At 45.1% G+C, this 12,613-nt stretch overlaps 1 protein-coding gene and 1 long non-coding RNA gene across 2 annotated transcripts in view; one reads left to right on the forward strand and one right to left on the reverse strand.

Annotated features, from left to right (window-relative positions):
- Positions 1-1,618: 1,618 nt before the first annotated feature.
- Positions 1,619-2,966, reverse strand: NUPR1 (nuclear protein 1, transcriptional regulator). The gene is made up of 3 exons (XM_003795776.3): positions 2,710-2,966; positions 2,254-2,403; positions 1,619-1,938 (listed from the first exon to the last, which is right to left on the reverse strand). The coding sequence occupies exons 1-2, from the start codon at positions 2,852-2,854 to the stop codon at positions 2,267-2,269; spliced, it is 282 nt and encodes a 93-aa protein (XP_003795824.1). The 5' UTR covers positions 2,855-2,966; the 3' UTR covers positions 1,619-1,938; positions 2,254-2,266.
- Positions 2,967-10,681: 7,715 nt separating this feature from the next.
- Positions 10,682-12,613, forward strand: part of LOC111727161 — a 5,499-nt gene continuing 3,567 nt past the window's right edge. The window contains exon 1 of the long non-coding RNA XR_002774779.1: positions 10,682-10,903. This is a non-coding gene — a long non-coding RNA (uncharacterized LOC111727161). The remainder of the gene's footprint in view (positions 10,904-12,613) is intronic.

The following is a 12,613-nucleotide window of genomic DNA, read 5'->3' on the forward strand; positions in this document are numbered from 1 at the left end:
TCCAGCTGGTCATACCCTGCTGTGCATCTGTTACTGCTCCAACACATCTCTCAGTCCTCTGCTGATATACTTGGGTCCCCAAGAACCAACCATTAGTTCCAAGTTCTGCAGTCTGGGGCTTATATGGAAGGGATAGGAGAAAAGGAAAGGGTTCTGTCCAGGGCCAGACCTAGAAGTTTTCTTTCCCCACTTCTGTTGAATTTCCATGTGGGCAATGTTTCTTGTTAGTTTCTTCCACTATTCACTGTTTTGCTTCCTTTAATAAAAAAACCATGCCCTTGCACAAGTTTTGGTTCCCACATGGCTAAGTAATTACTAGATGTCCCAACCACTCTGGTAGTTGGGTGTGGCCATGACTAAATTCAGAGCAGATGTGATGTATTCTACTTTTAGATTTTGCCCTTAAAAATAAATAGGTGTGGCTTCCCCTGGTTTCTTTCCCCCTCCCACTCCACAGACGGAGGTGCAGTTGTGATGGCAGGCACTGTGACAGCTATTTTGGACCTGAAAGTGAAAGCCATGTTTTGAGCTAAACAATGAGCTAATGATAGCTGGACTCCCCAACTTGTTATTTGAGCCCAGGAGTACTTACCCTAGGAGCTATTAAGTGAGAAATAACTTCCCATACTGTTTTGTTTGATTCTTCATTACAGTAGCCCAAACCTATATCTCAATCAATACATCTTCTTAGCTCCCAGCACATCCTTTGCCCCACATTCTTCTCAAATTCTTGTCCTGGGACTAATAACACTGGATAAGAAACTTCCTCCCCAGCTGACCTCCTAGAACCCCCTATTCCTGGCAACCATTGTAGCATGGGGATCCACCTCATACTTAAGGGCAATAAGAATCTTTGAATATGAGCCCTTGGGTAACTTAGGACAGGTCCCTTAATATTTTAAGTCTCAATTGTCTCTATCTTGCACCAATAAGTAACATTCCCTTCAAAATGTGATTTTAGGCTGGACCTAGTGGCTTGTGCCTATAATCCTAGCACTTTGAGAGGCCAAGATGGAAGGATCACTTGAGGACAGGAGTTCAAGACTAGCCTGGGAATGTAGTGAGACTCTTGTCTCTACAAAACATAAAAGCAATTAGCTGGGCATAGTGGTACAGGCTCAAAGTCCCACCCAGCTACTTGGGAGGCTGAGGCAGGAGGATTACTTGAGCCCAAGAGTTCAAGGCTGCAATAGGGTATGATCAAGCCACTGTAGTCAATCAGCATAGGTAGCAGAGCAAGACCCCATCTCTAAAAAAAAGGGGGGGGTTGGTGGTTTTATATGAATAGGGCATAATCAGTAAAAATGTGAGAGGTTTCATGAGCCGCGTTACAAAGAAACAAAGGAAATTCCTTTGTACCCCATAGGAAACCACAGAAGCGTATGCACCAAAATACTGTATGTATATGCATACAAAACAAACAAACAAAAAAAAACACCAAACAAACAAATCAAACAACAGGTTCACAGCCTACGCCTGTACAAAAACAGGAACACTCCCTGTCCCAGATTCATACACCAAACACAAATACACACCAAAAATGTTCTCACTGGTTCATGCAAACACAGGCACATGCAGGCAGAATCAAGCCCAAATGAAAACACACAAAGAGCAGAGATCGAAACACATACATAAGCTGCAGCTGCTGTACTTTGTTTATTGTGGCAGCCACCAGGGAGAATTCTGGTTTCCTCGGTGGCTTTCTTTTCTGGGGGTGCCTTCTTGCCCCCACTTCTCAGTTCCTTGCCTCTTGCTTTCCATCTTGCTCTCTTGCTGGGGTTGATGGTGCTCCCTTGGCAACCCCTCAGCGACTCAATCAAGTGGGGTAAGTCCTGGGCTAGGGGGTGGGGCAAGCAGGCCTGCATCCTATCCCCAGAGCCTTATTCCTCTGTAGTCCTGTCTGCATTGCTGGGTGTGGTGTCCGTGGTCTGGCCTCATCTGGGGGGAGGGAAAACAGGTAGTGAAAGGGACAGAGACAAGGGTTCTAATTCTGCCTCTCCCGCTCACTTGCTCTGTGATTCCAAGGAAGGACCTCTCTGGCTCAGTTTATCTGTCTTTAAAACAAATTTCTCTGCAGTTGGAGAGGTTCTACATTTTCCCTCTTTGCCTTGGTCACTAGGAAACTCAGACCCAAAAGTATGTCTCATTTTACCATGTTGAAGCAGCAGTTCTTTGATCCCTCTTCCCTGCCCAACAGCACAAACTCAGCCTGTCCTCTGAAAGCAGAGCACTTGGGCCTCCCTGACTTCTCACCTCCAACTCCATCTCAGCGCCGTGCCCCTCGCTTTTTTCTCTCTGAATTCTGGAGCTTGGTCACTAGTTTCCTCTCGTGCCCGCCAGGGCTGGGGCGGTTGGTGTTGGTGGCAGCTTCTTTCTTGGTGCGACCTTTTCGGCCTCCACCTCCTGTAGCCAGGGTAGGAGTCAGAGGGAAAGTGGGCAGAGGCCTTAGAGGAGAGGCAGGTGGTCAGGGCTGCAGGGGTGGAAAGAGCAGAGAGACTAGAAGGGCACCAGGAGCACTGGGGTGACATAGTGCTGGCCAGCCATTTCCCCATCTGTGGAATGGGGGACCCCAATGTGGGTGAGGTTATTAGAAAGAGGTGACGTAAGGGGTCAAGGGAACACCCTGGCTAGAAAAGGGGAAGGCCTGGGGAGAAGCCCCAGAGGAGACAGGCAATGGAAGGACCAGGAAGGGAACAGAGTGTGGCTTACCCAGGTAGGAATGGGCCAGGCTGTAGAGGTCGTACTCATCCAGGCTCGGGTCCTCATCCTCAGGGCCTGCAGGCTGCCAGGAGGGGCTGGTTGCTTGCAGGAAGGTGACCATCGTGTCCGGCTTGCTCTCGCTGTCTCTCATCATCTTCTAAAACTTTGTATCTGGTTTCCTGACCAAGTAGCTCTCTTTTCCCCGTCCACTCGCCCCAACTTATAAGGCTCCTCCTCAGACCACAGTCTGGCTCCAGCCCAGCAGGCCCCGTCTGATGCAATCTGGCCCTTGCCCAGAACCCAGCCCAGTAAACACCAGTCATGAGAGGAAAAGAGTCAGTCCTGTGAGCCCCAGCCCCCCTCACCTCCTCCCTCACCCAGCTGGGTGTTTTTCCACAGAGATCCCCGCCCCTTGACAGAAGGAGGGAAGAAGCAGAATCTGGGCATAAACAGTCCTTGGGATCGTGGCCAGCAGGCCACGTGCCCCTCTTGGGCCTGGGTTCATGGCCACACAGGTGAACCCCCACTCCAATTCTGGGTCAGATTCAAGACATGAAGGAGGGAAGAGGGGACCCTATATGATGGATCAGTGGTTTCCACCTCATCACACCAAACGTCCCTTTTGCAGACTCTGGAGCCAGATGCCTACTTTCCTACTTCCTGTGACCTTGGACAAGTCACTTCACCTCTCTGTGCCTTGGTTTCCTCCTCTGTAAAGTGAGGATCATAATAATCTACCTCCTAGGCTGGGGAGAGAATCAAATGAGCTAATACAGGTAAAAGGCATTTTTCACAGTGCCTGGTACAGACTAAGAACTACACAAGGGTTAATCACATGGTTTCAAAACAACTCAATATATGGGCGGCACCTGTGGCTCAAGGAGTAGGGCTCTGGCCTCATATACTGGAGGTGGCAGGTTCAAGCCTGGCCCTGGCCAAAAACTGCAAAAACAAAACCCCCCCAAGATCCCAAACTCAGTATTAGTGCCCTCACTGTAATAGAAAGGAGAAAGAAGAGGAAATTAATTTATTATAAAACAATAAGTATTTCAAAACATGGATACACTGAAGTAGAATACATAATGAGGCAAACAGATGTTTGTACCTACTTACTATGACTTAGTATGAATTTAAGGTTAAATGTGAATATAATAGGAATTCATATGATTTTTTTTCAACATGCTATTGCTGGCTTGAAAGGAATTAGTATACTTTTTTTTTTTCTTTTTTTGAGACATGTTCTTTCTGTCACTCGGGCTAGAGTGCAGTGTGATACAAGGTTTATGAAGCCTTATTTGTTGTAGTGAAAAAAGGAAACAACCTAAGTGTCCATCAGTAAGGTGACTAATCAACACCTTTCTGTGACCAAGGTATATGCAGGAGTCACGAGCCCAGCAACCTCAAACTGCTGGGCTCAAGTGATCCTCTTGCCTCAGCTTCCCAAGAACTGGGACCACAAGCACCTGCCACCATGCCCTGGCTAGAATTTGTATGAATTTTAAGTTTAGAAAAGAAGATCATGAAGATGGAACATTCCACTCTTGTCTGAAGGATCTGGACCCAGTGAGTCACCTTGGCCCAGAAAGATCATAGCTTGGTTACCCACTCATTTTATCTGCTCTGCTCTATTGCCACAGGGAGGTAAGCAGACAAAACTTTCCACTTCTTTTCCTTTTTAACTCTGGTTTCCAATGAAAACAGGCCCTTCTCAGCTCAGGACATATGTTAATTCTCTACTCAGACCTCATTTTGCTGTGAGCCCAATGCTAAACTCCATCTTTTCCCCCAAACCCTGTAACAACCCAATCTCATCCGGTGTTTAACAAGAAGCTACACTTCTGCTGGTGTTTCTCCCTTGCCTGAATCAGAATTAAATTTAGCTTTTGTTTTCCTGACTTGGGTGATTTGTAAGTTCTTTAATATCCAGGAAATGAAAGTGAAGCCAGAAGGACATGCGAATAAAAAGGATTTGGATGATAACAGACCAGATGATAAGAGGAAAACAATCTTAACTTAAAGGTAACACATCAAGATGTGAAGAAAATGAGGAGATAGGTGTTCTTGGAGAGTGGTGGGCTTTACCACTGAGCATAGCATCAAAATAATTTTTCCGGCTCGGCGCCTATAGCTCAACCGGCTAAGGCGCCAGCCACGTACACCTAAGGTGGTGGGTTCCGAACCCCCAGCCCGGACCCGCCAAACAACAATGACGGCTGCAACCAAAAAATAGCCGGGCGTTGTGGCGGGCGCCTGTGGTCCCAGCTACTTGGGAGGCAGAGGCAGGAGACTCGCTTGAGCCCAGGAGTTGGAGGTTGCTGTGAGCTGTAATGCCACGGCACTCTACCCAGGGGGACAGCTTGAGGCTCTGTCTCAAAAAAAAAAAAAAAATAATAATAATTTTTCCATTGTGACATATAATGAGGTTAGGTTCTAGGCTCGGGTAATTATTATTATTATTTTTTTTTTGAGACAGAGCCTCAAGCTATCCCCCTGGGTAGAGTGCTGTGGCACCACAGCTCACAGCAACCTCCAACTCCTGGGCTCAAGCGAGTCTCCTGCCTCCGCCTCCCAAGTAGCTGGGACCACAGGCCCCCACCACAACGCCTGGCTATTTTTTTTGGTTGCAGCCATCATTGTTGTTTGGCGGCCTGGGCTGGATTCGAACCCGCCACCTTAGGTGTATGTGGCTGGCGCCTTAGCCACTTGAGCCACAGGCGCCAAGGCAAGGCTCGGGTAATTATTAATAACCTTTTAACCTTCATGAATGTCTAGCAGCACTGTGAAATACCATGCTGGGGGGAGGATAATACTTTACTATGTGGGAGTGTCCCTCCCTTTCCTTTTCTGCACCGCTCCTGTTACTGTGAGGACCAAAAACACCCCATGAATTCTCAAGATGCCACAGGGGTGACTAGCTGGGAGACCTTGGGCATGCTTCTTCTGAGTTTCAGTTTGCTCTTCTGAAAAGGGAGGATGATGACAGCACCCCGTGTGCCGAAGACTTATCCCAGAACCAGCCATATGGTGCATGGTTTTTAACCCACTCTTCAATGAAGGAAAACCACGCCCCAATTCCAGGGTTCATTCTAAGTTAGCACAGCTGGCCAAACACTGGCAAAGGTTTGGCCACTCTGTGTGTGGAGGCACCTGTCAGGGAAGCCTCCTCTCCTTCCCCACTCTCTTCCTAAACAGTTAGTAGTGCCTGCTTTGGACCAGGCCCATTGTTGAGGACACAGAGAACTACCTGTGGCCTGTACCTTCTAAAAGCTTTATGCAATTGAAAAATACCTGTCCAGGCTTGGCGCCTGTGGCTCAAGTGGCTAAGGTGCCAGCCATGTACACCCAAGGTGGTGGGTTCGAATCCGACCCGGGCCCACCAAACAACAATGACGGCTGCAACCAAAATATAGCCGGGCGTTGTGGTGGGTGCCTGTGGTCCCAACTACTTGGGAGGCTGAGGCAGGAGACTCGCTTGAGCCCAGGAGTGGGAGGTTGCTGTGAGCTGAGATGCCACGGCACTCTACCCAGGGGGAACAGCTTGAGGCTCCTGTCTCAAAAAAAAAAAAAAAAAGAAAGAAAGAAAGAAAAATACCTGTCCAAAATACCACATTCCTCCAATAAGCCTTTATCCCATTAACCTGATTTTCTTTTACTTTCTCCATAGCATTCAGTTATCTCTAACCAAAGTGTCTTTTTTGTTTACTTTTCCATTATTTGTCCCCACTAAAATGCAACCACTGGTGTAGTTCTGTTAGTGGGATGAGTAGGCTCTGGAGCTGGGCTTCTGGGTCCAAAGCTTGGTTCTACCCCTTCTTAGCTGCATGTCCTTAGACAAGTTATTCAGCCTCTCTGTGCCTTTATTTCAGTTGTAAAATGAGAATTAATAATAGTACCTACCTAGTAGGGTTGTTGTGAGAAGTAAAAGACCAATTCTTCTAAAGGCTTAGCGTAGTGTCTTTAATTTTTATCATTTTATCATGGTATCCTCAATGCCTGGCAGTCAGAGGTCAATGAATGACTAATTGAGAACATGAAGCCTTGCTAGGATCAGTATTGCTTGTTAAGTTACCTCATGCTCTGCTCTGAGGGAACTGAGAGGCTCAATCCTAGTCCCACAGAAGATCATGAAGACTCTGATTGTCTGCAATGGAGCCAGGGAAGGTCTCTCTGGCCTTGATCTTGCAGGTGCTGGAAGAAAGAAGCTTAGACCATGTAGGGAGGGACAGGCAGAGTGAGTGTGGCCTAGAGAAAAGGAATTTCTGGGACCCATCTGGCAGGGACTCAGAAGGTGACTCAGTGGGAAAAGAGGCATGTTTGCCTATCCTCTACCTTCCAGGTGTGTGTATAATAAGCCACAAGGAAGTTTATTTTCTTTTTGCTTATGATTATATCTTCATGACATTCTGGGAGGTTGCCAGGCACATCTATTACAACCTAGTGCAATCAGCCTGGAATAAATAGGGAGCTTTCGGAGCTCTCAGGAGGGCACCTAACCCAATTGCGTGTGGGGAGAGGATCAGGGCAGACTTCATAGAGGAAGTGAAGTTTCAACAAGGATGACTGGTTGTGGGAAAGACCATTTCCACCCAAATCCAGGAGTTAAACCTTCCAAATCAGGACTGCTTGGAGAGACCAGGGGATATGCAGAAGTCACTAGCTCCAAGGATCACGTTTCCTGGGCTAAAGGCAAGATGTGTAATCAACATGGTGATATCACTGTGTATCAAGGGGACACAGAAGCCTAAATGAAATTAAATAAGATGTATCTGTATGACCTCTCAGTCCCAGTCCAGAGAAACCCTCAAATATGGCAGACGCAGAACTTTTGTTGGCTATGTGATCTCATCATCTTAAATTTAAATCGATGCTGTCTTTAATGGATGGTTTGGAAATATTGATAAGATTTTGAAATGCACATACCCCCCAATATTGCAGTTCCACTTTTAGGAATCTCTTCTTCACAAATGTTCTCCAGGTGAGTAAAGAGGTCTAAGGAAATTTATTGAAGCCTTATTTGTTGTAGTGAAAACAGGAAACAACCTTAGTGTCCATCAATAGGTGACTAATCAGCACCCTTCTGTGAAATACTCTGTGGCCCTTCAGTACTCTGTAGAGATAAGCTCTAGTTCTGATGAGAAAGGCGTCCATAACTTGTACATTGTTAAATGAAAAAGAGCAGGCTGCACATTATATGTACTATAATTCTATTTTGCATTCAGTTTGTTAAAATAATATAAATAACTATGAGTAATAAGTTCAGCATAATATAGGTGTCACATATTTCTCCTCGTAACTAAAAAACACAGCCAGATAAAACACAATAGTATAAGAATCTAGAATAATAAATTCCGGCACTGAGGTTCCAGTGGGATGCTGTTTGGCGGATGCGGCCATTTCCTACTTAGCCCCAGGGATGCTAACTCTAAAACAGTTGGTGAGGAGGCAATGATTTCTCTTTCTCTACAGAAGGATCTTCTAAGCAATTTGCCAAGTTCCAAGGGATTCTGGTTGCAAATAGCTGAAGGATTAGGCAAGGGAAGAATTCAAAAGAAATAGCTGAAGGATTAGGCAAGGGAAGAATTCAAAAGAAACGAAAGAGCCACAAAAAAGGATACAATCTGGATGATTACTCAAGGCAGTATGTAGCTGAAGGACTTAGAAAAAAACACTTGCTTCAGCAAAATCTTAACTATAGGATTATCCTGAAGGATTTTCAACATCTCCATTTTTTTTTTTTTTTAAGACAGAGCCTCAAGCTGTCACCCTGGGTAGAGTGCAATGGTGTCACAGCTCATAGCAACCTCTAGCTCCTGGGCTTAAGTGATTCTCTTGCCACAGCCTCCCAAGTAGCTGGGACTACAGGTGCCCACCACAATGCCTGGCTATTTTTTGGTTGTAGTTGTCATTGTTGTTTGGCAGGACTGGGCTGGATTCGAAACTCACCAGCTCTGGTGTATGTGGCTGGCACCTTAGCCACTTGAGCTACAGGCGCCAAGCCCATGTGTTTTGTTAAGTTTGGGTTTGACAATGGGGAGCCCCAAACCAAGTCTTACAGTATTTGGCCAAAATATCAGAAGATGGAGCCTAGTATGTGATAGAGAGCAAAGAAAAGCATCAAAATAACTGCCTCAGCACAGAAAACATACCTTTAGTGTTGAAAACGTTTCTTGATGTGACAGCAGTTTTTGAAAGAAGCAAAAACTGCTATTTAAAAAATGGCCTGGCCGGGTGTAGTGGCTCATGCCTATAATCCTAGCACTCTGGAAGGTTGAGATGAGTAGATTACTTGAGCTCAGGAGTTCAAGACCAGCCTGAGCAAAAGGCAGACTTTGTCTTTACTAAAAATAGAAAAACTAGCTAGGTATTATGGCAGGCACCCATAGTCCCAGCTACTCAGGAGGCTGAGGCAAAGGGATTGCTTAAGCCCAAGAGTTTGAGGTTGCTGTGAGTAGGATGCCATGTCACTCTACCCAGGGCACACAGTGAGACTTTGTCTTAAAAAAAAAAAAAAAAAAAAAGAAGGCCAGTTAGTACAGGAAAAGATGCCCCAAACAGTTAATCATCAGAGAAATGAAAATTAAAATCACAATGAGACATCCTTTCATATCCACTAGAATAACTATAATTAAAAAGGGTAAAGATGTGGAGAAATTGGAACCCTCATAATTTGCTGGTGGGAATATAAAATGGTGCAGCCACTTTGGAAAACAGACTATAAGTTTCTCAACAGGTTAAACACAGAGTTGCAATAGGATCTAGCAACTCTACTCCTAGGTCTATAACCATTATTTGCCAATAAAAAGAAATGAGGGACTAATATATTCCATGCATGGGTGAACTGTGAAAATACTGTTCAGTGAAAGAAACCAATCACAAAATATCACCAATTATGTTATTCCATTTATGTGCTCCAGAATAAGCAGAAAAATGAGTGATTGCCTTATGTTGCAGGTGGAATGAAGATTTCCTTTCTGAGCGATGGCTAGATTGGGGAGTTGGTTGCAAAACTCTGAGTATATGGCTTGGCACCCGTGGGTCAAGTGGCTAAGGAGCCACCTACATACACCTGAGCTGGCGGGTTCCAATCCAGCCCTGGCCCGCCAAATGACAATGACAGCTGCAAAAAATTGCCAGGCATTGTGGCAGGTGCCTGTAGTCCCACCTACTTGGGAGGTGGAGGCAGGAGAATCGCTTGAGCCCAGGAGCTGCTGTGAGCCGTGATGCCACAGCATTCTGCCCAGGGCGACAGCTTGATGTTCTGTCTCAAAAAATAAAAAATAAAAAATAATAAAAAATCAAAACTCTGAGTATAGGGCAGTGCCTGTGGCTCAAAGGAGTAGGGCATCAGCCCCATATGCCAGAGGTGGCGGGTTCAAACCCAGCCCTAGCCAAAAACTGCAAAAAAACCCCCAAAAAACCTCTGAGTATAGTTAAATCCATTGACTTGAACATTTTAAATGCATAGTATACAAATTGTATCTGAATAAAAGTGTTTGAGAAAACTATTAGATATAGGACAGGGGGTATGCTGACCCCAGGAGATACCCTGGAACTTTTTTAACAGATCCTTCTGCATTATCCTTCAGAGTTAATGAGGCATGTTCTTTAGGTGTGTCATCACTTCTCAAAGAAGATTCTTCAAAATGGTAAGCACTGGGAATCTGGATCTTTGTTGGAAAAAGAAGAGAAATAGAAACCTAATTACCATATTGACACTCTTACTAAAAAGAAGAGGGAAGACTTTAGGCAACTTCTGAATGAAACTTCTATGATTACCTTAAAATCCACATGGAAAGAAGTAAAAAATCATTATGGTTGACTGTGAGAAGCAATAGCAGACCAAGTAAACATTAATAGAGAAACAGGAAAATCTGAACTGAAAGTCTTGGCCAACAACTCAGGGCTCTTGCATCATAGCAATGCACCAGTCTGTGAGGGAGTTTTTAGCCAGTAAACAAATAGCTGTATTGAAACTCCCTCCCGACTCACCTGATTTGGCCCCTTATGACTTTTTTCTTTACCTGAAAATAAAGGCAATATTGAAAGGAAGACATTTTGATGGCATTCAGGACATAAATAGTAATACAATGAGAACTCTGATGGCTGTTCCAGAAGAGTTTCTAAATTGCTTTGAAGGGTGGACTAGGCACTGGCATCAGTGTATAGCTTCCCAAGGGTGACTACAGTGATATTCAGCAGGAAGGTACGTAGCACTTTTTCTGGATTGTTAGACCTTGTATGGTGATGACCTAGAATGCCGGGGTACACCTTCACCTCCCAGAGCCTCAGAGTGTATAAGGCCAAATAATTCTATATACTCTTTCACGAAGGTAATTTACTAATTTCAGTTTTGTTTTTTTTTTTCAACAGAGAAAGAGTTTAATATTGCAGGTTCCAGATAAGGATAATTTCTCAAATCCATCTCCCTGAGAATTTGGGAGCCAGGGTTTTAAAAGATATTTTGGTGGGCAAAGTGTTAGGGAATTTGGTTTGCTGATTGGCTGTGGATGAACTTACAGGGTTGGGAGGCAGAAATTGTCTTCTTGTGCCGAGTCAGTTCCCAGGTCACAAGACTAGTTGAGTGGGTTTCTTGGTATGGGCCACTGGTCTAGTTGGAACAGTTTTAGCAAAATACAGGATCTGGAAGATATCTCAAAGACTGGACTTAGGTTTCACAAGGGTGATATCATCCTCCTCCTCCTCCTTCTTCTAAGAAATTTATTTGGCTCATAGTTCCGGAGGCTGGGATGTCCAAGGGCATCATACTGTAATCTGCTCAGCATCTGACAAGGGACTTTTTTTTTTTTTGAGACAGAGTTTCACTTTGTCACCGTGGGTAAAGCGCTGTGGTGTCATAGCTCACAGAAACCTCAAACTCCTGGGCTCAAGTGATTCACTTGCCTCACCCTCCCAAGTAGCTGGGACTATAGGCGCCTGCCACAATGCCCAGCTATTTTTTTTTTTTTTAGAGACAGGGTCTTGCTCTTGCTCAGGCTGGTCTCAAACTTGTGAGCTCAAGCTATCCACCTGCCTTGGCCTCCCAGAGTGCTAGGATTACAGGCATGAGCCATGGCACCCAGCCACAAGGGTGATATTCTGTCATACAGGGTGGAGTATAGTGGCATGATCATACCTCACTCAAACTCCTTGGCTCAAGCAGTCCTCTTGCCTCAGCCTTCCAGGTAGATAGGGCCAAATACTGTATTTTTTGATCAATCGTTTTTTTTTTTTTTTTTTTTTTTTTTTATTGAGACAGAGCCTCAAGCTGTCCCCCTGGGTAGAGTGCTGTGGCATTGCAGCTCACAGCAACCTCCAACGCCTGGGCTCAAGCAAGTCTCCTGCTTCTGCCTCCCAAGTAGCTGGAACCAAAGGCGTCCGCCACAAGGCCTGGCTATTTTTGGTTGCAGCCATCATTGTTGCTTGGCGGGCCCAGGCTGGATTCGAACCCGCCACCTTCGGTGTATGTGGCTGGTGCCTTAGCCACTTGAGCCACAGGTGCCGAGCCTTGATCAATCTTTAGTTGAAAAAAATTCCTGTATAAGTGCACATAGTTCAAATCCATGTTGTTCAAGGATCAACCTAAAATATACTTTCTTGGGCACATTTTGAGATAGGTGTTCAGAAGGGCTGCAGACCACAGGAATCCTATTTCTGGTTTTTAAATAGATACATTTTAGTCAACCTATTGCAAAATGATCTGACAAATAGAAGCATTTGTGAAGTTTTTTAACAGAGAACACTTTAGAAATATTTCTCTTGGTATGACCTGATTGACATACTTTAAGATGGACTGTCTCTAGTAAATCTAAAATCTTGAAACTAAAAATTCATCCTTTTTGGCTCGGCGCCTATAGCTCAACCGGCTAAGGCGCCAGCCACGTACACCTAAGGTGGCGGGTTCGAATCCCCAGCC

Source organism: Otolemur garnettii, unplaced genomic scaffold (assembly GCF_000181295.1).
Source record: "Otolemur garnettii isolate 467f Iridium unplaced genomic scaffold, OtoGar3 scaffold00096, whole genome shotgun sequence".
Classification (NCBI taxonomy): domain Eukaryota; kingdom Metazoa; phylum Chordata; class Mammalia; order Primates; family Galagidae; genus Otolemur; species Otolemur garnettii.

What these genes read in the sequence shown, in the direction of transcription:
- NUPR1 (XM_003795776.3), bottom strand. Translation starts at nt 2,854, where the DNA reads ATGATGAGAGACAGCGAGAGCAAGCCGGACACGATGGTCACCTTCCTG. An exon ending in CCTGGCCCATTCCTACCTGG is followed by an intron (nt 2,404 to 2,709) that starts GTAAGCCACACT and finishes CCCTGGCTACAG; the next exon opens with GAGGTGGAGGCCGAAAAGGT.